This window comes from Pseudonaja textilis, chromosome 18, assembly GCF_049901715.1.
Source record: "Pseudonaja textilis isolate UNSWEBS1 chromosome 18, rPseTex1.2, whole genome shotgun sequence".
Lineage (NCBI taxonomy): Eukaryota > Metazoa > Chordata > Lepidosauria > Squamata > Elapidae > Pseudonaja > Pseudonaja textilis.
The window spans coordinates 5,206,185-5,232,889 of record NC_142007.1 but is presented as its reverse complement, the minus strand read 5'-3'; the positions used below and the strand labels follow the sequence as shown (position 1 = coordinate 5,232,889).

The following is a 26,705-nucleotide window of genomic DNA, read 5'->3' as shown; positions in this document are numbered from 1 at the left end:
CGCCTACGGAAGAAGGAGGTACCACATGCAACAATCCAGACCAATCACAAATGGTCATCTTCGTGAGAAATAAGCCTCCCTCGGTGCCACATTCTGGACTTACAAGAGCCTAATTCTGGCCAGTGATTTTCTTGTTCATTATTTTAGAAGTTCTAAATTAAAAAATAAAAAAGGAAATTGAAATTCCTGCTTCACTGAGGAATTCCGTAGTCCGGGTTAGAAATCTCTGTCCGCAGTTCGGTCAGGTTGCTGCTATTACGTCCCTCTGGCTGAGTTGGCTCATTTTATTCTGTGAGTTTGTTTTTGGTCGCTGCCCAAGGATTAGTTAGGGCTGCACAGATACGAGGCAAAAATTTAAAAAAAAATGGCCTATCAAACTTAAAGAAAGGGGTCCCTGTTATTTAGAGAACTCGCGCTTCTCCTTCCGCCACAGACTGAAGCTGTGAGACCAGAAGATGCAACCTCACCTCCAAGTAAGCCGAGAGGGTCATGTATATCTTCTCAGAGTAGGGCGTCACCCGGTTCAAAAGAAGGGAGTTATGCAGGGAGCTGTCCCAGACAGCCTCAAAGCGGTAGAAAGTTCTGCGGTGGGGAGGGAAAAATAATCAACAGTTAGGATCAGATGGCTGGGCAACCATCTCGGATAAGCTCAGAGCAATCTTGGAAGGAAGCCGATCCCCTTTCTGAGTTTTCGTACCAACATCCTCTGACTTCTTCTCACTTAACTGCAAACCTCAATTCTGCAATGATGAGGAAACTCACGGTTCCTGGCTTGGGAGTCAGGGTGAATGACTGCCCTTTAGAACTAAGGGTGAGAAACGGAGGGAATGGTGGCTACGCTCCCGGGGACAAACCAGGTAGAAGGGCCCGGGTTTGGTTTTCTTCAGGTGGCCCTGCTAGTTTAAAATTTCTGAAGGTTTGCTTACCTACCAAAACCTCTTGAAGGAAACGCAACGGAGTGGGCCAGCCCTGCCCTACAGGTATTCTAAGCTTTTTCTCAGCTCTTCTAGATCTGGATAGACCAGCTTTGCCGGGTTCAAAGAGAGTGAATTTTGTACAGGAGAGCAAGAAGTGAAAGAACGGTGGAAAAGGACGGGAGGGCAGACTGAGACACCGGCAGCAAACGAAATCCCCTTTTCATTGATTTCAAACCCAAGGAGTGCAAAGTTATGTTTAATTCCTGACTTGTCCTGCTGGCTCAGGGTGGAAAAGACAAGGGAGGACGACATGAAAGTGACATTTCAACCGTGTGAGAACCACAGACTGAGCACAACAGAAGCCAAAGGTATTAAATCAGGAAGAAAGAAACGTAACTGGATACAGGCTGGGAATTGGGGGGTCAAGACACACAGGAAAGGAACGCCATTTCTGGGTTTTTGAGGATGGGATTTGGGAAAAGAGCAACAAGTAAAAATTAAGGGGTGGGAGGGAGGAGGGGAGAAGGAAGCTAAGCACAGATGTGAGCCTTGAACTCACAGAAAAGCTTCTTAGCTAGCAGATTCAGATGCTGGCCCAAACTTCTTAGAGCACCAAAAGTCCCTTATGAAGCACCCCTAAGATTCTCAAGATATGCTGGGCAGGCCTCTGAGAACGGGGCGAAAGGGAGCTTTTAAAGCCACCACCCCCCAAAACAGGGAGAGGTGCCACAGCGCAAGCAGCAAAGGGGTGGGGCGGGTGGGTGGGGGAATGAAAGCTCTGCCTGCCAGCCAAAACTGGGATTAGGGAGAAGGGGACGAGGACAGGTCGGGCACTAGGCCAGGAGCGTTGGGCGCCAAGGAAGCAAATTTGAAAAATACCTAGGCATATCCTTATCAAGGAAGAGCCTGTGGAGATACAGAAAGCGTTGGTTAGGTTGTCCCAAACACGGGCGGACGAGCGAGAAAAGAAAGCAGCGGAGAAAAACCAAACCTTCAGGCCAAAGGACAACCCAAAGACACAAATGCAGGGACATTGAAAACACACACACAGAGAGAGAGAGACATGCATCGTATATGTGAACTCAGGAAGACGTTTCTGCCACTTCTGCCTTCTCCTGCCAAGGGGCAAAGAGCTGGAAACTGGGCAAATCACAAAGAGGGTGAATTTATTTCACAACCTAAAGGGATGGAAGCCTGTGGGAGGGGTGGGCAAAAAACCCCCTTTGTGGCGGGTTATAATCATATATCATTATTTGTCTATTATAAAAGGCTAGTTTGAAAGGTTTGGATGACTAACGTTCGTGTATTCAGGCTGTTCCCTTTCTCTGATCCTGATAAAAAAGAAAAACCCCGTTTGCCATTTTCACTATTTCTAAAGATAAAACGCGGTCGCAGATTCTTAAGTGCCGCAACCTCGTTTCTCTTTCCTACTAGGTGTAAAACCTGCTTCAAAGCTATCCTACCCGGAGAACGGAGGAGACCATCCCTACCCAGGGCCCCATAAAGTGGGTCAGAATCCCCCTCCGTCTGGCTGTCTGGGGAGCATGGGACCTGCAATCCACCCTAGCTGGGGCTCCCACGTTAGAGAGCCGACCCAGGCTGAGCAACGCATTCTGACCTGTTGGAGCTGTGAGAAACCCTCAGGTACTTGGCGGAGATGATGTTGAGAGACAAGACGGCGTCCACGGCCGTTTCGTCCACTTCGGCTTTGTTCCGGATGCGCCCTGTGAAGAGAACAGAGGCCAAAGAGCACAGATTTAGTCGGGGTAGCTTCGCGGGGAAGAACCCCCGAGGGAAACTCACCATCAAGCGCCAAGGAAATCGGAAGGCCCAAAATGGAGGTAAAGATTTACAAGTGTAAGCTCTCTGCAAGAATCCAAACTACTAACGTCCACGCAATAAGGTGGGCTGGACTTGGATCTTCTACGGGCGCAAAAAGGAATTCATGACTGATGACATGTTTGACCCCTCCCTCAGGTTCAGCCCGGTCGTATCTTACATTCACTGTCAGAAAGCCGTGTAATTGCAGGAGGATTTGGGAGGGAATGTACCCAGGCTGGGGCATTTCCCCACCCAAAGCCATTCATCAATCCAAATGCCAAGTCAAATCTTTGTGGAATGGCAAGTCCCTTCCTGCAAAAAAGAAATCTCGGGTACAGATCCTCCCAATCGGCTACTTCGGAAGTAAGGTCCCCATTGGACCCTGAGTTTCCGTGAAGGATCATCATCTGGATTGGGACAACTCACCCACAGCCAATTCACTGTAGCCAACTTACCAGGGGTCAACCTGTTGCGGGACAATTCAATAATTCAAGTTTATTGTCTCTCTCTATATAAAGGCGAAATGTCACTCACCCATCGTCACAAAATCTCCAGAACCGTAAAGCCTACAAACTTGAAATTTGGCACTTATGTTCCTCTTAACTTCTAGCTTCTCACTGAGAAAGGATTTTTCAAAATGACCACCAGAGCCATTAGTGTTTCCTATATTATTATTATTAACACGCTCTGATGCTCAGGAGTTCTACTCCCCCGTCCCCACCTGAAAAGAAATCCGTTCCAAGTGCAAAACACAAGCAGAGGAGTTTCAGTTTCGGTTTCATAGCAGCAATCAGCTTCAGTACAGAAGAGTTGAGCTAAGCCACGCCCAGGCTCCTTGCTGTCTCCTTCTTGCTCACACAGCAAATACTGCTTCAGTTTCCAAACAGCCCTCAGCTCTCTCACACACTGACAGGACGCTAGCCAGAGGAATACTGATGGATGCTGGTGGGCAGAGGCAGAATTTTTTTCCCTTAGTTTCTTCCCCAAAAACTAAGCCCGGCCACATAATTTTGTAGTGAAGCACGGGTATCAAGCTAGTTTAAAATAATTCTAACAATGATTTTAATTTTTGTCATTCACATTTTATTTTGGCCTGCCTTTGGCACTCTTTCTTTAAGGATCCTATTTGAGTATTTGATACAAGTGTAATTCTTGTCCCACAGCAAGTCTGTCCTGCAGCGAGCTGGCTGTGACAAGACGCTGGTGGCAAGTTGACCGTGGCGAACTGTCGTAGACCCATAATCCTCACCCTTCCTCCCTGAAAAACTCCCTGGGCCAGATATATGTGGCAAAGCAAAGCAGGCTGCACTGTACTCTGCAGTGAGTGTAAGAAGAGTGAGAAGGCAGAAGGAGCCGTCCAGAAACAGAGAAGGACACCTACCGACTACCAACTCCCGCACATCTTTCCAGTGGAGCTCATTCCCTTTCTCGTGGATGATGGTAATGGTGATCCTCCGCTGTATTCCCTGCAGTGGTGAAAAAGAGACGGGCTCTGTTGCTTCTCCCCCTTAGCATTCGGCCTCTTTAAATGTGAGGCTTAAAAACCGCCAAGACGTCTGGACCAGCAGAGAACTGAATCGAACTGAGGAAGCCTCAGTGGCGGGATTCAGCCGGTACGTAGCGGTTCGCGGGCACCGGCAGTTCCGGCGATCAGTCGTCCCCGCCCTAGTCTGTCCTTTATTTCCTTCTTTTGAAGCCCAGCTGATTCACTCAGCACCGCGCCTTGCCGTGCCTTGGCGGTTTCACTCCCCGGGGCTGCAGCAGGTGGTCAGTTTTAGCTGGAAATGGCGGTTTTTAAAACGCTGCGTGCATGCGCTCACCAAACCAGTTGTTATACTGGTTGAATCCCACCACTGGGAAGACTACCAGATGCAGGTGCCAAAAAGCATGGTTTCACTTCAGTGCTGGCCAGAAAAAAGGGGGAGAATGAGCTCCAATTCACCGAGATGAGGTTTATTGGCAGATTCCCACAAGCATCAGAGTTTAATTTTTATTTCAAACAGCCCAGCTCAAACAGACCAGTCTAATAGTCCCCGTCTGGCCTCAAGGCAGCAGGGTGTGGTCTGATTACAACTAGGTCAGGAGACGGCTAGTAACAGCAGGATGATAGGTCGGGCTGCGAATTGGGAAGTAAAATATATAAAAAAAGAGGAAAATGGCAATTCTCTGAGCATTATTGCCACTCATATATATATATATATATATATAAAAAAACTCCAACGGAAAAAAAGTTTTCATGGAGTCACCAGAATCGAGCCGGATTCAAAGGAGCTGTTGTGTGGATTTCAACATCTACCCACCTGGTGAAGTAAGAATGTCCCTTGGCAGGGGAGACCTCCGGTATGGTCAACAATGGCCGGGATGTATCTGCAAGGGAGAGATGAGAGAGAGGTTTAATTCCCCAGAGCTCACAGCTACCTCCATCCCGACCCTTTTCCTCCTCAGATAAAATGACAAATACAGCTGGACTATTTGCTGGGAAATACCAAGATCTTAGGGTCAACTCAGAATTATTTCTCAATATGGTATCGCCAATAAAACTGTTATTTGAGGAATCTGCCTGCCTCGGAGCTCTGCTTTCTATGGGGCTATTACTTGGAACCCCAACAGTAAATAGCTCTAGCAAGGCAGCTTTGGAATGACAATGCTCCTCTGGGTTTGCAGCAAGAAAGGAGGTCTTCTCCTGTTAGACAGTGGTAGCGCGTAGTTCTCCGTGCTCCAGCTTAAATCCACCAAGCTCCTTCAGCCAAAGGATCTTGTGTCAACTCAAGGTTCCATGCAGAAAATCCAACCAAGCCTGTGTGTGTGTGTGTGTGTGTGTGTTTCGCAACTCTAAGTTCTATACCTCCACTCAATTTGTCTTTTTTTTTTTTTTTTGGTTCAAGGTCACCTTCAAGAAGTGAGGGGAGCCGAATATCAACTCATAATACATTTCTATGCTGGTTTTAGAGTTGCCATAAACAGGGGAGCGGGGAGCAATTGGAAGGAGCAATTTAAAACCCAAAGTGCATTCCATTCTTATCTTGCAAAGATTGTAACTAAGCTACCGGAATTTCTGCCTCGGAAATCCCTAATTGGAGAACATGATTAATGACTCTCAGCTATGAACGTGTTTCATTGGAGAATATGAATTATGACACACACAGAGGGGTGGGGGAAAAACAGGGTCATAGGTGATAGTATATTAGGTGTCTCAGAATTGGCTTCATACAGGTCATGCCGACATGTTCGCTCCTAATAAATCCTTTGAAATTTTTGAAGCTTGGCTTGAGGCTCTTGATTTAATTAGGGTAACTGCTGGAATCCTGACACCCTGCTTCAGCCGTCTCAACCCAAATGATAAGCAGCACTGGCTGCTCCTGTCACCAAGCTCCCCTACCAGGCACGGCCATCAGACCCAACTCACTCTCCCGTCGGCTCCAGTTCGCTGATCTCGAACCAAACCAGAAGATCGTATTTGGTCATGCTCTGTCCCAAGCTGGGTTTATTCATCGTGTTGAGTTTGGTGGCTGGGACTGAAAGAGAAAAAGGCTGGTTTAAACATTAAAAGAAAACGCAGTCTGGAAATGACATATAAATACTCCTATTGCTGCCTGGGATTTATGAGTGTTGAAGCTGCAGGATTAAGAAACGCATCTCTGGCAAGCTTTCCCTGATGGGTTAGGACTCATCAGCTCCAGCCTAAAATAATATTACATTATAATATAAAGGTAAATATTTCCCCTGTCCAGTTGTTTATGATTCTAGGGTACAATGCTTATCTCCATTTCTTTGCCAAGGGAGTCAGTGTTGTTCAAAGACATTTCTTCCCATGATCATGTGCCTAGCATAGCTACACAGCAAGACACGTGGAATGCTTTTACCTTCCCATTGAACTCCTACCTATTTATCTGCTTGCATTTGCATGTTTTTGAACTGCTGGGTGGGCAGGAGCTGGAGCAAGGAATGGGAGCTCACCCCGTCTTGTGGCGCTCGGGTCTCAAACCTGGACTGTCAGCTTTCCAACTGACAAGCTCAGCATCTTTAACCACTGGGCCACTGCACCCCTATGTTATAATATGATAATATGATAACAAGAGGAGCAGGTTTCCCCTTGTCACTTGTTAACCAGCAAGAATTCATTAAGTTGTTTATTATTATTATTATTAAAAAGAAGAGACACAAAAAGGCATCTCAGGAACAAAAGAGACAGAATAACGGATAAACAGAACATGGTTTTCATAGCAAAACAGGAACATGGACCCACAAGGAATCCTGACAGTTTTGGTCAAAAGTATTTGGCAGGGTTTTCTTCTCGTCTTAAGAGAATCTTGGAATGTCCATAACCTACAGATTCAACTCATGGGCTTGAATGTAGAGTCATGGTTTTGGATTCAAGTCAAGCCCCAGCCCACCACATGGTGAAAGTGACAATACAGGGGTCAGGAGAACCCCCGGGCGCCTGGCGAAAGAGGCCTGAGGGGTCTTCCGACACGGACCGCAGATTGATTTGTGCTACTGACCATCTCGCTTGGGGAACCGCTGGGCCTGACAGCTGGGGACAGGCAGAGAGAGAAAAGGAGGCGGCTGGTCAGCATCGTCTTGGAACGTTGCCACGGCCGACGTCGCAAGCATGTGGGCATGCTGGGAGACGGCATCGAGCACGGGCGCGTTTACATAGCCAGACATGAGATACTTGACCAATTCAATTTTTCTCTCATGGTCTGGAGGAAGCAACGGGGGACGTTGGAGGAAAGGCATCAGCGGTGAGAAAAGAGGCGTGAGAGAGGGGCGAGGAGGTCGGGTTGGGAGGGAGAGGAGGTGGGCGGGGGGGGAAAAATGGAATGAATGAAAAAAAATTCGACATGCACAACTGAAAGCTAAACCAAGACAACCAAGAGGGGTTTGGGGAAATGTGATGAGGGACAGGATGGTTACTGGAAGAGAGCCTCGTGTGAGTAGAAAAGGACTGATCCACAGGAGTCTGACACAGTCTCCAGGCATGAGACAAGAATAGTAGTTTCTCCTCATCCCATCCTCCAGCTTTTTGGGGAAGTCTGCTTTGAAACTGGTCTCAAGAAGACCTCTCGGTTTACAAACAGCTGGCAGCCCTTGGGCAGATAAAGGCTGGCCCACCAAGGTTGGTTGCACAGTCAGCCAGATGTTTAGGGTTTGGCATTCTTGTCCTGCTACCGAGTCCATCCCAAGGACTTAGGAGAGGCAGGGGTTGTTTAGTAATATTAAAGGTAACCTCACAAGATGTAGCCAGCTGTTGTTACTATTACTACTTCTACTACTACAAAGTAACTAGTAAAGTTTGTCTCTTCCTTGTCATTCCCAATGACTAATGTACTTGTGGCGTTCCTGGAGCTCAATGAGCTGGGCGGTTTTCTTGTAGATGTTTCGGTACTAATCTATTTTTGTTGTTATTTTCCATTCGATGCCACCTAACTCCGATGATTCTAAGTCCCAGCAATCCATGCGTGATTCTTATTCTATCGGATTTGACGCCACCTGATTTCACCCGACCTTGCGCCACTCCCTGCGACCTCCTAAACCATTTTGCGCGCTCAAGACTTGGCTACTCAGAGGGGGCAACTTCTTGTTCCGAGGAAAAACAGCTCTTACCTGGCTTCGAGAGAGGCATGGGAGGAGGGAAATATCGCCGGGATGGCTGTGGAGGGCTGCGGAGAAAAGAGGATGTTAGCGCAACTGCTGCACGTCTAAAGACAAAGGGAGCAGCAATGACGTCTTTTAGCTCAGCACCGCACTGAGGATGGACAGACCCCCTCGTACAGGTAGGGTCACAACTGAGCCCAACATTTCAATTGTTAACTGAGACACTGGTTAAGTGGATATTGCCCCTTTTTATGGCCTCCCTTGCCACAGTTCCTGAACGAATCCCTGCGGTTGATCACTTGGGAACCCGGTTGCAAAGCAAATCTGGCTTCCCCGCTGAATGTGCTTGTGAGAAGGCCGCCAAAAGGCGACCGCGTGACCTCGGGACACTGCGACCGTCATAAACACGAACCGATTGCCAAGGGTCTGGATTTCTATCCCATGACCACTGGGATGCTGCCACGGCCTTAGGTGGGAAAACTGGTCGTATCTCAAATGGTCAGAAGCCAGTTGGGAAGATCCCAAATGGAGCAGGGCAACCGTCATGAATAGGAGTCAGTTGCCAAGATCACGTGAACCCCAGGAGATGCTGCCACGGCCTTCGGTGGGGAAACTGGTCGTATTTCAAAACGGTCACTCGGTGAATGGTCATAAGCCGAGGACTACGAGTATTGTTATCCAGGTACCTGTTGAGTTCCTGTCCCTGCAGGTGGAGCGGGTGGAGCTGATAGTGTCCAAAGACCTCAAAGACAATGGGTTTGGTCTTGATGTATTCGACAAACGATTCGGTCACTTCCACGGAAATCTGCCAAGACACACGGAACAGCTGTCTGACTTTGAGCAAGAAAAGATTTTGAAAATAATAAAATAATTGTAACCTTCCAGCCAGCCAGCAGGAGAAGAGATGGCTAGCTTGGTTATCTGGAAATAGAAAGGTTGCTGCCAGTACTTCATCTGCAGGTGATTCTGAGCCAAAGGAGCTGCTGATCCAGTTCTACAGAGGAAGGATGGAGTCTGTCACCTGCACCTCTGTAACTGTCTGGTTTGGCTCTGCAACCCAACAGGACAGACCCAGACTCCAGAGAGGAATTAGGACTGCGGAAAATAGCAATTGCTACCAACCTGCCTTCCATGGAGGACCTGCATCCTGCACGAGTCAAAAGGAGGGCTGTGAAAGTATCTACAGACTCCTCACATCCTGGACATAAAGTGTTTCAACTCCTTCCCTCAAAATGACAATATAGAGCCCTGCACACCAGAACAACTAGACACAAGGATAGTTTTTTCCCCGAACGCCATCACTCTGCTAAACAACTAATTCCCTCAAAACTGTCCAATTATTTACAAAGTCTGCATTACTATTACTATTAATCTTCTCATCGCTCCTTATCACCCATCCCCTCCCACTTGTGACTGTAGGACTGTAACTTTGTCGCCTGTATCCTTACTATTTATATTGACTGTTTCCTAGTATGATTTGATGGCTTATTGTACCCTATGACTATCATTAAGTGTCGCATCTTATGATTCTTGGAGAATGGATGTTTTCTTTTATGTACACCGAGAACATTTGCACCAAGACAAATCACACTTGGCCAATAAAAGAATTCTAATTCTAATCCTAATTCTGATCTCTGAGAAGCCACCAAGAATCCCTCCAAGAAGGTCGCTTCATTTGCTTACATTTTGGACATGATAAAATCCAAGCGGGGTCCCTCGGCCGTTATTTTTCAGAGGTTCGGTGGAGAAAGCTTCATCGTGCCGGTGGAGAAAGCTAGGAAAACGAGAATAAAACAGGTGAAGGTGAATTGTGTCATCATCGCCTCAATTAGCAGTGTCAGTTCCAGTCCCAATGAGGGCCTTAAGCCTGTATACCTGCCATCTCTCGCATCATATACTTTATATATAGTCTAGTTTAATGAAAAGAAGGATTAGGGGTGACAGGATAGCAGTCTTCCAATATCTCAGGGGCTGCCCCAAAGAAGAGGGAGTCAAGCTATTCTCCAAAGCATCTGAGAAGGCAGGACAAGAAGCAACGGGTGGAAACTCATCAAGGAGAGAAGCAATTTAGAACTAAGGAGAAATTTCCTGACAAATTACATTTAATCAGTGGAACAGCTTGACTCCAGAAGTTGTGAATGCTCCAACGCTGGAAGTTTTTAAACAAGAGATTGGATGACCATTTGTCTGAAGTGGTGTAGGGTGTCCTGTCTAAACAGGGAGTTGGAGTAGAGAAGATTGGACTTCGTGCAAACATGAGGACTAGGAGCTTTCTTAGACTTACTTGAATTGGCAGAAGATATCTGCATATTCTGGGAGGATCCCGCTGGCCTGCAGCACCGTCACACGGAAGGTAAAGACACTGCCCAGTTTCAGGTGGTCCCCAACCTCCTCAGTAAACCCTTCCATGGCCATCTTGCCATCCAACAGGGTGCTGGATTTCAGGTCTGGAAAAAGAAATATATATATATTTTAAAAAGGAACGCCATCTCGGAAAGGATGGCAACCATCTGGAAGCATTTTCACTCGGAGTTCAGTCGCACATGGCAAGATGCGTCCCCGCCTGTTCTTTGCCCGGCGTGGCTGTGGCCGTTGCTTTTAGAGCGGCTTCCGATCCAGAGGTGGCCTTGATGGCATCCAAACAGCCATCTGAACACCTCAAAGACTTAAAAAGCCTGTCGGCGTTCCGGCAAAACCAAACTCCAGTCAAAACCTCCGAAGACAGGCATTTTCTCAGAGTTCCATTTTATTGGAAAAGTCATACTGCCACATCTGGGAAAACCCGAATCGGAGAGTTCCAAATTTTCCTTCAATAATTTAAAAAAATACAAGTCCACTCCCTGCACCCAACATGCCCCAATCACCATCCGTCCCAACTTGAGATTTCCCCCTCACCCAGGTGCAGAGATAATATGACCTTTACTTAGGAAAAGAGTGTTATTATGTCTAACCACATACGCTCCATGAAATCCCCCTTCCCAATTTCCCAGGCTCAAGAATGTGGCAGCGTGGAAGCTTCTGGTTGCTAATATGGTTTCCAAAGCTGACAGAACCCTGGAAAAGCAAATGTTGGGAACCCCCCTATATCATAGTGAGCCTCGGTGGCGCAGTGGTTAGAGTGCAGTACTGCAAGCTACTCCTACTGCAATTTGGCAGTTCAAATCCCACCAGGCTCCAGGTTGACCCAGCCTTCCATCCTTCCGAGGTGGATAAAATGAGGACCCAAAATTGTTGGGGGGCAAGAGACTGGCTCTGTAAACTGCTTTGAGAGGGCTGGAAAGCATTATAAAGTGGTATATAAGTCTAAGTGCTATTGTTAAAGCTTCTCTCCCCCTCAAAATATTTTAAGGTCTGGTTCTAGCATGGCCCCAGCTTAATTTGACACATCTCCAATCTCTGCCGGAGCTCAAAGAATGGGAAGAGATCTTCAGCATGCAGTGAAGGTCTGCTCGACTTACCCAGTTCATTCATCCTGTTGATTTCTTCAGGGGGCGTATTGACTTCCGCAGTCTGGCCTTGTCCCTCCACGATCCTCAGTTCTTCCAAGGACAATCCGGAATGAGTCATGGACACGGATGAAAAGTTGCTCTGGAGAACCACAAACCAACGGGAGATGCCTGGTGATGCCGTCCCTTGCTCTCTTCCTCTACAAGCCCTTCTTTGCCCCTTGAATGCCAAGACTGTAGAGGTGCACTTAAGCAAGACGTTACCTTGTCGAAATACTCATTGTCGAATGAGATCTTGGCTGTGCCAGACTGCCGAACGCCAGAGCCGTAATCAGGGGCCTCTTCGTCAGCTACCGAAAAAAAAAAAAGAGAGAAAGAACCGATGGAGGAGAGAATATTTGTAGCACTGCCAGGTTCCTTGGTGCTCTCTGACCTTGGTGGTTTTCTCTGCAGACGTTTCATTACCACACTAGGCAATCCTGTCAGTGCAGGGCACGTCGTGATAATGTCACCTACTTTGGTCGTGAAATGTCTGTGAGAAAACCACCAAGCTCCAAGGCACCAAGGACCCCACAAAGAAAGAGGCAAAATACAGCCGTTAGAGAAACAAGCTTTCAAACACCCCAACTTCAATCTTTAGGTAAACGTAAAAGGTTCCCCTTGCATCTACGTGCTAGTTGTTTCCAGCTCTAGGGGGCGCTGCTCATCTCCGTCACAAAGCCGAAGAGCCAGCGCTGTCCAAAGACGTCTCCGTGGTCATGTAGTCGGCAGGACTCAACGCCGAAGGTGCACGGAACGCTGTTCCCTTCCCACCAAAGGGGGGTCCCTATTTTTCTACTTGCATTTTTACATGCTTTCGAACTGCTAGGTTGGCAGAAGCTGGGACAAGGAATGGGAGCTCACTCCGTGATGCGGCAATACTAGGGATTCGAACCACTAAACTGCCAACCTTTCTGATCAACAAGCTCAGCATCTTAGCTACAGAGCCACTGCGTCCCTGAATCTTTAAAACGTTACAATTCTGTTACCGTCCCAAACCATGAAAAAGCCAACAACGCCATGAACAAACCGACAGCTACCCTCAGCTCCTCGGCAAGGCCTGGCTGCTACTTACCAGCTATAGCTTGGACGGCCACACGCAGAAATCCACGCACTTCTCCCTTCTCGCTGACAACAGCCACTCTGTGGATGAGGGGGACTGGATAGAGAAGATTGCTTAAGTATACAAACGCCCTGAAGGAAAAGAAGGATGGAAACCAAATGTTAGTTAGACCATCATTTGTAAAACAAGAGTTACGTGTGATTAATTGGAGTAGAGATGGCATCTGGCTGAGGACAAACACAGCAACGACTCATCCATTAGGAAGCTTGAAATGAAACGTAGCTACGACCCATCCTAAACTTTTAACAAATCACCGACGATTGAACCCATCTCACAGACAACTCTCAGTTGTTTACCTGACACAAAAACTTAAAAAGAAAAACCGATGAAGGCAATTCCTGAACACATGTCAAATTTTAGCTCTTCTTCACTATGAATTTCGAACGGAATATTTTTTAATATTTTAACCAGTTACTATCTCTTTTGTGGCAACGTCAAGATTGTTGCTTACATCTAGAAGCCATAACAAGGTTTAAAGGCTATGTGTTTTGCATTGAGAGGCACAAACGCCCTATTACGGCACAGTTTACATTAAAACTTACACATGTAAGTAGCCGTTGAAATATTGCATTTTTTGTGCAAATTAGCTTTGCCAAATGTCAAAAAAATAAATAATTGGTCTTTGCAGCAGAATAAAATAAGGCATCAATTTAAAATTGTATTTTCCACCAGCCCCTCCCAATAGACTGGCCCTACAGACATAGGGGCTCTATGTCACAAATGGCCAAATATAAACACCTATAAATAATTAAACTAATTAACTAATTAAAGAAACACTGTGGACCAGAAATATGGGAAACTTTTATATGGGCATATTAATCTATTCTGCCAGCACCCCTATCCAACCGATGGGAATTTCCTGAAATGAAGAAATGGTAAAGCAATGCAAAACACAAGCACCAACTGTGTATTCTACAACAACAACAATAAAATGTCAGTGGAGTGCAACACAAAAGCGGGGAAACACTAGCAATTTCAACACAATGGAGACACAAACTGAAATGGCGGCAACTCAAAACGGAGACAAATCGTCCTCCTTTTTTTCCAGCCTCCTTTTTCCAAGCTTATTTCAGAGGGAAGCAATTTTTTTTTTGTTCAAGGCAGCAGCAGCAGACTGAAAGAAAAGGGGAGGTATGAGGATGAGCCCAAAGGCTGGGTGAGAGACAGAGCGGCATCTTCACATAAAAAAAGCCAAGTCAGATGAGAAAATAAAAGTTGAACGTGGAAATAAAAACAGGGGGAGGATGGCAAGGCGACAAATAGAATGCAAAGGAAGTCTGGGATGGGTTAGAAAACGTAATCCGGGCTGAGGTGGAGGCGAAGGCCCCGTTTCGGACGCCTTCGCCAGCCAATAAGCATCAATTTCACACGGCGTGCCAAAAGAATTGACTGCAAGGACCGGCGTTTTTCCTCTGAGCCGCCAAGTGGAGGCCAAACCAGCATCCAGATGTGGACCACTGCACAATTTACAAGCTCTAGCTTAACAAACAGGGCCAGGAAGAGGATAAGATGGATATTCCGCAGGTTGCCTAGAGTGGCAAGTTGTCACAGCCAGACGTAGGGCACTCTGGCCACCATCCCAAAACTCGCTGGTGCTTAACCAAATGCAACTTTTATATTCCTGGTTTTTAAGAGGTTGCAATGCCATAGGCCTGTTTGGCTCATTTCTAAGGGTAAAAAGACAGAATGGCTGGTTTTTCCCATCCTGCTAAGCTGGGAGCTTCTAAGAAGCCACAATTGCACTGGTAAGGCAAAGCCACGATGGATCTCTTCGGGTGGCATATTAACACAACCACAAACCATGTTACGGAGGACCAGAGCAATGGCTGCCCTTCAGATAGGAATGGCTTGGTGGGCGTGGCAGGGGAAGGATACTGTAAAAATCCCCCATCCCACTAACCTGCTGTCCAGCTCCGTTCTCCTGGGCAGGGCAACCCAAGGAGACCCAGCCAATCAGCTGGGACTCGATGGGAGGCGGAGGAGAGATGGGGTTGGCGGGGCCAGTCAGAGGCGGGATTGGATGGTTCTCCAAACGACTCAAAATTTCCATTACCGGTTCTTCACAACTGGTCAGAACCAGCTGAATACCACCTCTAAACCTTCCCTCTGGAGAGGGGAGGGAATGGAGATTTTACAGTATCCGTCCCCTGCCATGCCCACCAAGCAACACCCCCCAGAACCGGTAGCAAAAATATTTTGAATCCCACTATTGTGTCACACTGTTCTGAAGCAAATCTGGCTTCCTCATTGACTTTGCTGGTCAGAAGGTAGCAAAAGCAGAATCCGTGACCCCGGGACACTGCAACTGTCACAAATATGAGTCAGTTGCCAAGCGTCTGGATTTTGATCACGTGACCATGGGGGGAGGCTGCGACATGAAGTGTGAACGTCCCTTTTTTTTCACTGCCGTTGCAACTTTGATCAGTCACTAAGCGAACTGTTGTAGGTTGAGGACTACCTGCATTATGGAGGCTAGGAATTCATGGAGAGGAAATCAAATTATCCTGAAACGGTTCACCGGGGATGCGGGAGGGGAGAAATAGCCAGTCCTTGCTGGTCATTCTTACGGTCGACCTCAACCAACCTTCCCACCAAAATGAACCAAGGGGAGCGGTCATAAAACGGGTCATGACCATCGCTGAAGCAGTCCAATCCTTCCTCGGTGCCGACGTCGGAGCCCGTGTCGTCCACAAAGGCCTCGTCGTCGAAATCCGCCATCTCGTCCTGCTGCTCGTCGGCCAGCTCCGTGATATCGGAATCGGCGGTGGAGAAAGTGGGGGAGGGCGTGCGGTCAGCCAGGCGCTCATTCACACAGCCGTGGAAAATGGGGGAGCTAGAGATATCGGTCAACGGAACACTTTGATTAACGCGGCAAGGGAGGAGGAAGAGGAGGGAGGAGGAAGGAAGGGGTAGCTTCTTTTGGAAAAAAAGAAAAAAGAAAGGAGCTCTGCCGGCCGGCAGAGCCCAGCGCACAGCACACCGGAAAACAACATTCGCAAGGCAAAGCTTTGGGGGTGGCGTTGGGGGCAGAGAGGGAGGGCGCGAGACAAAGCACAGTGCGGAGTAAAGGCAGACTCTCCGACACGGAGTTGTGTGCGAACCGCGGAAGAGGGTTTCCGGCGAGAGAAACTTAGCATTTCCCCCTAAGCTGTCGAAGCAAAATATTTCAACCCTTTCTGGGAAACTCTGCACATAGAAACAGGTTGGTAGATAGGATCGCTTTTATTGTCGCTGTTGTGGCCTGCCGGCCACCAGCTGGATCGGAGGCGTGGGAGTCAGGGCCAGGTCAACCTGGGAGCTCCGAGGGGGAATGGAGCTGGCAGGGAAAGGGACAGAGATGGAGCCTGAGCCGTCCCTCAGCCCTCAGAGGGAGAGTCAACAGCCCCCAGGACTGGAGGTGGCTGATGAAGAAAAGGAGGAACAACCTGGTCCAGTGCCTGACTGAGGATGAGCAGAAAGCAGAGGAGAGGAGAGCAGTGGAAATCTACGGGCTGGTCCTCGGGACGGAAGAGCCATCACTGCTAGCAAAGCCCCACCCTAGTGATAAAAGGCAGCGGGGCGGAGATGAATAGGTGTGGCAGACAACTATTCATCTCCCTGCTGGATAGACTTATTAGCCAGCGGTGAGAGAGAAACGTTTTTTGCGGGGGCTGCTGGTGCTCCGAATAAAGGAATCATTGATTTAGCTTCAAAGGGTTTGTCGTGTTTGGGAGGCTGGGTCAGAACAGTCATTTCGAATGTAGATTAATCGGCGTACTTTAAAGTGGAATTTCAAATCCATCTCAAATCCAAACACAAAACTCCGTTCTCATAGGAGGCTAATACGCAGGTTGCTACCAAGCCGAGGAAATGCATGTGTACACCAAAGCAAAGGTTGTTTTGTTTTTCTAAAACAAAAAGCAAATTAACAACATTCTGCTACTGTGGGATGGTTTTCAGTGGAACAATGCCTGGATTCTCAGCGTGGATCTTTCTTCTTCCGGAAACAGATCTCAGAAACAAGAATGACCTCATTTAAACCTCTGGCTCTTTTCTGAAGGAAGGCTCAGAAGTCAAATTTCCCATGGAATGGCATCTTCCACGTTTTCACATCCGAGGAAATGCCATTTCTAAACTGAATTTCTACTCAGGGGACAAGAGGTCAATTTTTGAGGAGAAATGGGCCAATTCAACTCACTCCCAAGTTCTAAAAAAAAAGACAACCAGCCGGATGACCGCACAAAGTCCTATCCCAATCATGCATCTATCTAGGAAGGGGATATGACAGAACGATACCGCCCCTTCAGGCCAGCCGTGCCAGAGATATTCATTCCCACAAGGCCGATGGGCCTCTCTTCCGCACGGAATTGGGTTCCGCTTACCTCCCGACCAGCTTGAACCAATGGAATCGGTCGTAGAAAGGATCGCTGCCCGTCATGGTGCTCTCGTTCTCTTCCTGGGCGTCGGAGGCTATCTCTCCGGCTCGGTCGTACATTTCCCTCATCAGCTCCAGCCTCTGCCTACAAAGCACAAGATGGCCAAGGGGTCAAGAGAGACAGCCTGGATCCATTTAAATTACGTGAACGGGTTTCGGGCCTCCTGCCTACCACCAGAGGTTGGATTGGTGCCTATAGAAGCATTTTTTTAAAAAAAAACCACAGGGCTGATGAGCCTCCTGAAGCAGGGGCCTCCAACCTCGGCAACTTTAAGACTTGTGGACTTCAACTCCCAGAGTTCCTCACAGCTTTCCTAGATTTCAACTCGATGCCTGCTTCCTCTCTTGTAATCCCTTCCTCTGCAATCTCTCCACTCTAGGGAGTCGGAGGAAAAACAACAACAGCCAACAGGCATAGTTGAATGGGGAATTCTGGGAGGTGAAGTCCACCAGTCTTAAAGTTGCCGCGGTTGGAGACCTCTGCTTTAGGAAGGCTCGTCAGCTTGTTCAAAGCCGGTCCTTGCACACCTGAGTTTTTCCAGAGACCAGTAGTGAGTAGCGCCGTTCTTTAGATCCTGGACTTCTACTGCCACCACCGTGCGAGGGAAGGGACAATGGCCACGGGGCTTGTCTGAGTCGATGGGCATCAGCTCCGGAGGTAGCGGGGAGTAAAGCGTGTCGGTCAGCAGAACGAACTGGAATTGTACCTGGAAGGACAAAAATAAGAGGTGGATGTAGATGCGGAGCTAAACAACAAAGTGTTTTTTGTCCTCGACTGGTGCTATTGTGGCAATATATATACTGCTCTAGCATATGGAGGTTCTCGGAAGCCCTCAAGGTTGATGGCCACTGATGGGCTTTGCCAGTTAGCCTAAAGTCCTAAACCTATAGAAGCTCCCTTGTTCAAATAGCTTGACCTTTCTCCAGTTAAGACGCGTGGACTTCAAGCTCCCAGAATATAAGCTGGCTGGGGGATTCTGGGAGTTGAAGTCCCACCCGTCTTCAAGCGGCGAAGCTGGAGAAACGCTGAACCTTGTGGATGTGTCATGGGAAGGCCTTCCTCCGAGAATCCCTTACCTTCTTTTTCAGCTCCACACTAATGGCGTTGCCTTCCTTCAGGTAGACTGCATTGCCCCACAGCTGATCTCTTAAAGAGGTAAACTGGTGGAACTTCCACTTGCGGAAAGCCCATTGGGCAAGGTCATACTCATGCTGTGTCCAAGGCACTGGAAAACAAACAAACAAACAAGCAAACAAATAAAAAAGATGCATAAGTTCGTTCCTAAGGTTTACACTAAAGAAAAGGTCTTCTCTAGGGTGGCCTCTAGGGTAATGGCCAGCTGGGATATTCTGGGAGTTGACGCCCACCTATCTCAAAGTTGCCAAGGTTGAAAAAGAAAACACTGCCTTAGGATTAACTCAAAGAAGTTGTTCCTTGTAGGACATAACGACACTACAGTGCCTGAGGATACAGGTAGTCCTCAACTAGCTTCATTTTGTGGCTTAAAACTTGTTGCTTTTGTACTGTGTTCCCCCCCACACACACAAATAAGACCCTGTCTTATATTTTTTTGCCACCAAACCAAGGCACCAGGTCTTATTTTCGGGGGATTTCCTCCACTGACTAACCTCACTTGTGCACGTCGCTTCCGGCCTCCTTTTTTGCTGTCAAAAGCCTTCAGGAACTTCTGCGGCCGGCAAGGCTTTCCTGAAGGCCTCTGCAGCTGATAATAGCTCTGGATCGATCCTGAGCTTTGTTCTTCAATAGACCCAGTTTTTAAAAACATGAGTAGTGGGCAGTTTTTTTTCCCCCAACTGCCCAAAGTATCAAATGAGGGCTAAGATGGAGAAGACGCCACCGCTTCCACCTTACAAATTCAGTAACCTCCTTGGCTTGCAATAATACTAATTTCTAAGTCTCACTGGACAAGTCAGCCCCCATGTCCTGTGGGAAAAGAAATCAGTGGAATATCTTGGGGTGTAGGGGGGGGGAAACGGGTGTAAAATGAAAAAGAACAGGTGCAAAGCCTCCAGTTGCAAAAAATAAAATCCCCTTCTTTTCCTGCAGGAGTTGGTTCCCGGCCCGGCTCCATTTTTCAACTCACCCTCCTCTTCCTCTTCTTCTTCCTCTTCCTCCGTAGTCTCAGCAGCCAAGGAGCGGGTCTCGACCTGCTTCTGCAAAGCCTGGAGCTTGCTTTCGTAGTCCTGACGGGGAAGAAGAAGAAGACACCGTGTAGGAGAAGACAAGGGAAAAGTGGGGGGAAGAGAGGAGGAAGGGAGGGGGAAAAAAAGGGAGGAGGAGGAACATAGAGGGAGAACACTCCAGGGAGAATGTGAGAAACAGACCGGGACGATGCTGCTGTGTCCACAATGTCAGCCTTGGAAGCCATTTTTTACCTGGAAGCTTCGAGGCTGCCACATTCAGTGCCTGGGAATTTGGGAAGGGAGAGATTTCATAGAGAAGTGGAAGATTAGACCCAACAACATTCCTTTCTCGGAGAGTCAAGGTCATGTTGCCCTGCACCTGGAGGGGAGTGCCTGGAGGAATGTCTCCACTTGGGACGAAGATTTGGTTGGGGCATGTGATGGACTGATGGGTGTATGGGATGGGTTTTTGATTTCTCTTTTGGGAAGGGACTCTCAAATTCAGGTTTTCCCAGATGTGCCAATAGGACAACTCTAATAAAATGGAACTTTGTGGAATTGTTTGTCTTGGAGTTTATTGGTTTGGAGTTGGTCAGTTGGAACCCTGACACACAAGAGATTAGCAACAGGCTTTGGATGTGGGGGATGAATCAGGCCTGTGAGAATTTCTTCTCCAACAAAGGTGAGAGATTTGGGAATATGGCAAATACATTTGGCCTTAGCAAAGCCAAAGGTCGTAGAGAAGCAATGGCCTTCCCCTTCCAGAGGCACATTGAAAGAAGTAAATCCTTTCTATGGTGTTCAGGACTGGTGGGGCGTCATAATCCAGGGCATGTGGTGAGCTGGGTGCCAACCCAGCCTTAAGACTTTCTCCAGGGTACAAATCCCATTGGTGTTTGGGTGGGAAGAGAGAGTGGTGCGGTGGCCTAGAGGTGGAGCTCTCGCCTCACAATCAGGAGGCTGTGAGTTTGATCCTAGGTAGGCTCAGATATTTCTCTCTCTCTGGGCACGCTGAGAATAGATCTGCTGAATATAACTCCACATTGGCAACTAGAAGGGCAGGTAGTCCTTGACTTATGACCACAATTGAGCCCAACGTTGCTGTTGCTAAGCAAAAAAACATCGGTTAAGTGAGCTTTGTCCCACTTTGTGACCTTTCTTGCTACAAAAGGTTGTTAAGGGAATCCCTGCAGCTGCTAAGTTAATTGAATCTGGCTTCCCCATTGCTTGTCAGAAGGTCACAAAAGAAGAAAAACCAACTATTAAGAAATAAGGAAATCCGAAGAACTATTTTCGTAGATGTTTGAGTGCGGATCTTTTATCCATGATGGGAAGAAAGGGATCCAAGGAATGGAAAACCATGCGGTGGAAAGGGAAGGATTAAGAAGGAGAAGGCAATTTCCCCGAGATCCTCCCCAAAGGCAGCATTTTGATCCACGAAAAGGATCGATGGATTTCTTCTTAATTCAACAATCAATGGTTTACGCTAGCAAGTCACCTGGCTTCTCCAGACCGACCAAAGAGACATTAAAGGCAGGGGTGGAATTCAACCGGTGTTACTACGGATTCGGTGACTATGTTTTGCTATGCGCACGCGTGTATAAAAAACCTTAAGCTCTGCCGCCCAGACAGCTGAAAAGCGCTGCGTGCAAGCGCGCAGCGCTCGGAAACCCTCTTCTTTCCTGCTTTTTCAACCTCAGCTGTGCCGCGCAAAGCAGCCCAGGTGGAAAAAGCAGGAAATAAAGGACAGGTAAGGGTCCAGGCAGGTGGGTGGGCCAAACAGCAGCAAACACAGAACCAGTTCGGTGTCTGCTGCTCTTCAGAGCTAGGCAGAACCGGTAGCACCCCACCCGATTACAGGTCAGAGACTCCAAGAAAAAGGAACTCTTTAGCAAATAAATTCAGTTCGTGAATTTATTTAAGATTACAGGTAGCCCTCTCAACTTACGACCCCAAAAATTGGAGCCCAACATTTTGGTCGTTAAGTGAGACCCTTGTTCAGGGAGTTTTGACCCGCATTTTACGACCTTCCTGGACAGAGTTGTTAAGTCAATTGCTGGAGTCATTAAAGCAGTAACCCGGTCATAAGGATGAACGAGTTGCCAAGCATCTGAATTCTGATCACATCCTCATGGGGTTGCATCGTGATGCAAAGGTCCTAGCTATGAAAAATGGTCGTTGAGTCACTTTTTTATTTCAGGGCCGTTGTAACTTTGAACGGTCACTAAATGAGCTATTGTTAAGTGCCTGTACTTCAAGGAACAGAGATATCAAAGGAGGCTGGACAAAGCAACTGAAAAGGCTGAGATGTGACTAAAATGCCCCCAAAAGTTGGGCTGGATCTCATTGTTTTAGTCCCCGCTTTGACCGATAAAAATATGTGAATTCCAGAAAGAGCAGCAACCCAGAATGTTATCATTTCAATCGACTTAAGTCTTTTGCAGCGTATCCATCGATTTGCACTTCATTCCAGGTCACTAAGAATGCCATTTTTTTTGGGGGGGGGGGGATATGTAAAAACCACCCACTTTTTTTCTGCCCATGAAAGTTTAAACTAAGTTACATCCCAGGCAAAAGGTTTACAAGGCTTGCTTACATCAGAGGGATTCGCCATTTAAGAACAAGGAAAGGATCTCACTGGGTCCTGAATCTTAGCCCCACTTTTCTCGTCAGATTCCTCCAAAAGGTCAGCATTAAGAGAAGAAAAACTAACTGTGTTCTTCACCCCCACTTTGGTTTAAAAAAAAAGCAAAAACAACGTTAGCACCTTGGGTTCCCCAAAAGCTGCCGCTTGACTCCCCCAACCAAGTGACATGACAGGCTTCGTAAAAATCTTTTGTAATTTATTGAAATGACTTGTTAAAAAGCACAAGCAGATCTGCTTCTCACAAAACGCAGGCTTGTAGTTTTTTAAAAAAAATCATCAAAACCACGTAAAAAACAACAGATGGACTGGGTTTTTTTTTTTTTTTCAGATTCTATCACTTCACTGGGAAGAAACAATTTCCTCCTTTACAGTAACTGCAAATAGGTTCATGCTCAAAAGCTTCAAGAAATTATTTTAAAGGCAACTTAACTAGAGCATTAATATATATATATATATACTTATATATACATATATATTTACCTATATAATCCGTATTGCTTAACAATCAGAAGGAGAAGGCACAGTAGGGACTGAAGAAGAATCTGGCAGAATCTATTTTGAGGAACGCAAACTTGGACAGATTTTTTTTTGATTAAGGCCACTTAAAATAACGATGATAATGATGATGAAAGAAAAATGAAAGGAGAAATTAAAAGGCAGCTATAGCTTCTTACTGTTGTCTGCTGCCCAACTCAACCCTCGTTTCATTGAAATCACTGTCATTAAAAAAAGGGCCCTTTTTTTTTTAATAAGCCTTGGAGGTTGGACAAGAAGACCTCCAAGTTCCCTTCCAGCGCTATGTGATTCTACATTCAACTAGAAGCTCTCTCCTGTGGCCCTCAGTAGAGAAGAGGTCTGAGTAAAATTAACGTGGCCTAATTTATGAGCTTATACACTGCAGGTGATGGCTGGCCTTCCATCCCCAACCCATTTTTAAAACTTTTAAAGCAAACTTTTCAATTGTCCATCACTCAGGGACAACGTGTCTGCAGCGAAGCCAGCAGGATAACACTCACACCTTGGGTAGATCTCCTTAATTAATCTCCCCAGGGAAGCATCACTCAAAAAGGAGGCAAGGAGAAAGGAAACTGAAATAATATTTAGAAAGCAGCAGGGTAAAAGACCAAGGACCCCCAAGCAACTCCCGCTGCCAAAATTTCACTACCGATCTCAAGCTTCTCAGGTTGAGAGATCCAAAATTCTCTTCCTTATTATACTTTTGATAGGGATGGATAGGATTCACTTAAGCAAGAGAGACACTTGCTTAATTTTATACTTGCTTAATTTTAATTCTCTCGCATTCTTTCGTGAATTGCCCCATTCACCTGTAAGAATTGAACTCCGCCAGGTATTATTACCCCTAAATCCTATTCTACGTGAGAGAATTCGGGTTTTTTCACAGGACCTAAAACGCTCTGCTCCATTGGTGTAGAGCAAAATTGTGCTTCTGGTTACAAAACTGCACGCAAAAAAAAAAACGACAGCTAAAAATTTGGCTCCAGAGAGGCTGGAAAATCAAAGGCATTTTATAATGTACCTATGCTTTCTTTTTCTTTTTTTTAAAGGGGGGGAAAGTTTTAGCCCGCTGGAGAATCACACGCCAAGCTAATGCTTTTGAAATCTCTGACGGGAGCTTTCTGGTTGGAACCTCAACCCAAAATGCTTGTGGGTTTTTTTGTAGTAGGAAGATTTCTGCCTGCCTTGGATTGTGCCTTCCTGCAGGCAACGTACATTCCCCTCATCTGAATGTGAAGGCCTCTGTTTTTTTTTTTTTTTTTTGCAAAGAGCTCTTTAAAAGAGCGCAAGTGGATGAAAATGATCAAAGAGCCTGTCAGTCCCCCACAATGGGACTCCCGGAAGAAACCACCCGAGCCCCACAAGCAGCACAAAAGCTTCTTGTGGAGGTGTGATTCCTGGTCAGTCACATGGGTCTCTTCCTGTTGAATCCCAAAGCAGCAAAATCTGCTCTGTTTGATTTGTCAGAAATGGTGTCGGGTCTCCTGCTTGAGCAGGGGGTTGGACTAGAAGACCTCCAAGGTCCCTTCCAACTCGGTTATTCTGTTATGTGTTATAGAACAGTGGTGGCTAACCTTTTTGGGCTCCTGTGCCAAAAATTGTCTGTGCATGCGCGCATGATTCCCACCACCCCCACCGTCCCCTTACCTGCATTGCATCTCCCAGCTGATTTTTGGCCAATTTGAGGCCTTGTTTGGCCTGCCAGAGGCTTGAGAAGGCCTCTTCAGGATGAAAAATAGGCCCGTTTCATCACTTCCTGTATTTCTGGAAATACCGGAAGTGACAAAACAGGCCTATTTTTCAACCTGCAAAGCCTGCAGAGGCTTCCCTCAAGCCTCTGGCAGGCCCAAAAAGGCCTCAAACCGGCCAAAAATCAGCCAGGAGACGCACACATGCACAGTGAGGTAAGTTTGCATGGGACTTGCGTGTCCGCACAAATGGCTCGTGCCATAGGTTCACCATCACGGCTATAGAACAACACACACACCCCCGAGAACTTTAGAGGAATTAGCTGCCCTGTCTTAATAATCTGCCCCAATTCCAAAACTTTAGGGGTGGCTTTCGAGGCTTCGAAGAGGTGTCAGAATACAATGCAAATAAAATACGCAATTGAAGTGGGAAGCTTTCCAGGCAAGCCTTGCTGATTGTCCAAAGATCGACACAAACGTGAGTTAAAAAGTCCGTATTTGTGTTCATTGTTTCCCCCACCCCCTAAAAATGATGATACGATGACAGTTCCCAAACCGACACAGAGGCCTTGCCTCAAGGCCAAAGTAAGAGATTTCCACAATTCTAAAAATAAAAATAAAACAGAAAACACCAAATGTTTCACAGGCAGTTGACAGATAGGTAGAAAATGTGCGGTCTTGTGCTCTGTAGGTCGGTCGGCAAAGTTCCTCTCTTTTGAGGCCCGAGGCCAATTGTTTGTGGACACTGCCCACGTTTTCCCCCCACCCTCCCAATCCCACCCTGTCAGGATGGGCAGAGCTCTCTCTTCCACCGGTGGGAGAATCAAACCGTGGTTTCTCGGCTGGCTTTGAGGTTTGGGGCGGAGAACTGGCGCCTCATGCGCGGAGGAGTCACAAACTGGTTGCAGGGGTTCAGCCGATCTGCCGGTCTGGCTCGGCTCTCCAGGCTGCCCTGGGCACTGTAAGATTGCCAGTGCTGGTGAAGGTGGCGCCTCTGATGGAAGGATTGCAGATTTGGGGGTTGGGTTGTGCCCTGGGAGGGCGAGGACTCAGAGGAGTCCGACAACTGGCGCCGGAAAGCCCTCTGCTGGCCGTTGAGGGAATGGCTTCTCCAGCGCACCGGGGTGGAGGGGTTTGGCTGCAGAGGGCAAGGCTGGGGCTGCGGGTTCAAGGGTTGCCTCTTGATCTGGATCTGATCCGGAGCTTTGGGCAGCCCGGGCTTGTTCCAAAGTGGAGGAGGGTCCTTGGGGAGCATGACGGAGGCTTTAGCAGGCAGGGTTTGGGGCTCCTCTGCCTCCTCCGCCTTCTTCTCTTCCTCCTTGGGGATTCTCACTTCGATGACCTCGTTCTCGGTGATGATGATGTGGGTGCCCGGGCTCCAGGAGTTCCGGTGGGTCGGGTTGCTTTTGAAAGGAAAACGGGGCTTGCGGTTCTCCGGTGGGATGAAGCGGTGCGGCGTGTTCTGCCGGCGGAGCTGCTTGGTGATCTCCTGCTGCTGCAGGTTCTTGAAGCGGGTTTGTTCCTGCCTCATCCAGCGCATTCGCCCACGCCTGAAGGCAGGGTCTTCCTCCATTAACTGGGAAACCCGGACTTCTTTCTCGGAGCCACTCTTCCTGTCCTCGTTTACGTTTCCTTCTGCACTGACTCCCAGGCCGGGGGGCTCTTTCGGCTTCGTGGCGGCTGTGGCGGCTGGCCCTTTCAGCTCTTGGGACCTCATGAGCGGCAGCACCTTCTCCATTTTGAGCATCTTGTTCCTGAGGACCTTGATCTCCTCGTCCTTCAAGTTGTTTTGCTTTTTCACCTCGTGGAGGATGTCTTCCAGCTTGTCAATGTGGACCTTCAGATCGTCCACGTCAGCGATGCCTTTCCCGCTTAGCAGCAGGTCCTCGATCTTCTCGTCGCCCACCCCCACCGTGTCCCAAACGTCTCGGGCCACAGCTCGCCACGAGTCGCGCTCATTGGGATCCTTCTTCCCATACAGGGTGCAGAGTTCTTTCATCTTGACGATGGCCAGGGCCTCGATCTCCTGCCGGGTGTGCCGGAAGTCGTTGAGGGCGACCTCGTAGCAGATCTCCTTCACGGCCTGGATCTTGAGATCGGAAACGGTCACCCACCGGGAGTCCTTGCTGAGGCGTCGGCGCTGAGGGATCTGATACATTTTGATGGGCTCGCGCTTCTTGCCGCTGCTGGGGAGGCCACATTTTTTAACAATGGTTTGCAACTTGCTGGGGGGCAGTTTCTCTCTCAGGGAAGTAATCAGCCGCCAGCTCTCCTCGCAAGACCGCTTGTCCGAGTCATCTCCACTATCAGAGTCTGCATCCTTTGGGGAAAAAAAACAATCGAGAGGTGGC

The 26,705-nt window shown here is 47.7% G+C and overlaps 1 protein-coding gene and 1 long non-coding RNA gene across 39 annotated transcripts in view; one reads left to right on the top strand and one right to left on the bottom strand.

Annotated features, from left to right (window-relative positions):
- The window catches only part of KIF1B (kinesin family member 1B), a 91,041-nt gene that overhangs the window by 8,877 nt on the left and 55,459 nt on the right, over positions 1–26,705 (bottom strand). For 11 of the 38 annotated variants that reach the window (XM_087915051.1, XM_087915059.1, XM_087915062.1 and 8 more), the window contains 19 exons: positions 19,464–19,563; positions 18,436–18,584; positions 17,887–18,065; positions 17,306–17,443; positions 15,529–15,801; positions 12,897–13,015; positions 12,047–12,132; positions 11,795–11,924; positions 10,621–10,783; positions 10,020–10,110; positions 9,023–9,141; positions 8,346–8,401; positions 7,241–7,441; positions 6,145–6,253; positions 5,039–5,105; positions 4,120–4,204; positions 2,536–2,641; positions 1,797–1,823; positions 468–582 (listed from right to left, as the gene is read on the bottom strand). In XM_087915051.1, coding sequence (XP_087771177.1) covers positions 468–582; positions 1,797–1,823; positions 2,536–2,641; positions 4,120–4,204; positions 5,039–5,105; positions 6,145–6,253; positions 7,241–7,441; positions 8,346–8,401; positions 9,023–9,141; positions 10,020–10,110; positions 10,621–10,783; positions 11,795–11,924; positions 12,047–12,132; positions 12,897–13,015; positions 15,529–15,801; positions 17,306–17,443; positions 17,887–18,065; positions 18,436–18,584; positions 19,464–19,563 — 2,313 coding nt within the window. Of the gene's footprint in view, positions 1–467; positions 583–1,796; positions 1,824–2,535; positions 2,642–4,119; positions 4,205–5,038; positions 5,106–6,144; positions 6,254–7,240; positions 7,442–8,345; positions 8,402–9,022; positions 9,142–10,019; positions 10,111–10,620; positions 10,784–11,794; positions 11,925–12,046; positions 12,133–12,896; positions 13,016–15,528; positions 15,802–17,305; positions 17,444–17,886; positions 18,066–18,435; positions 18,585–19,463; positions 19,564–22,329; positions 26,675–26,705 lie in introns of those variants that run through there. The other 27 variants (XM_087915069.1, XM_087915073.1, XM_087915077.1 and 24 more) reach the window with 10 other exon arrangements.
- Positions 4,074–5,994, top strand: LOC148124477 (uncharacterized). Its single transcript, XR_015739867.1, has 2 exons — positions 4,074–4,178; positions 5,624–5,994. It is a non-coding gene; the product is annotated as an uncharacterized LOC148124477 (long non-coding RNA).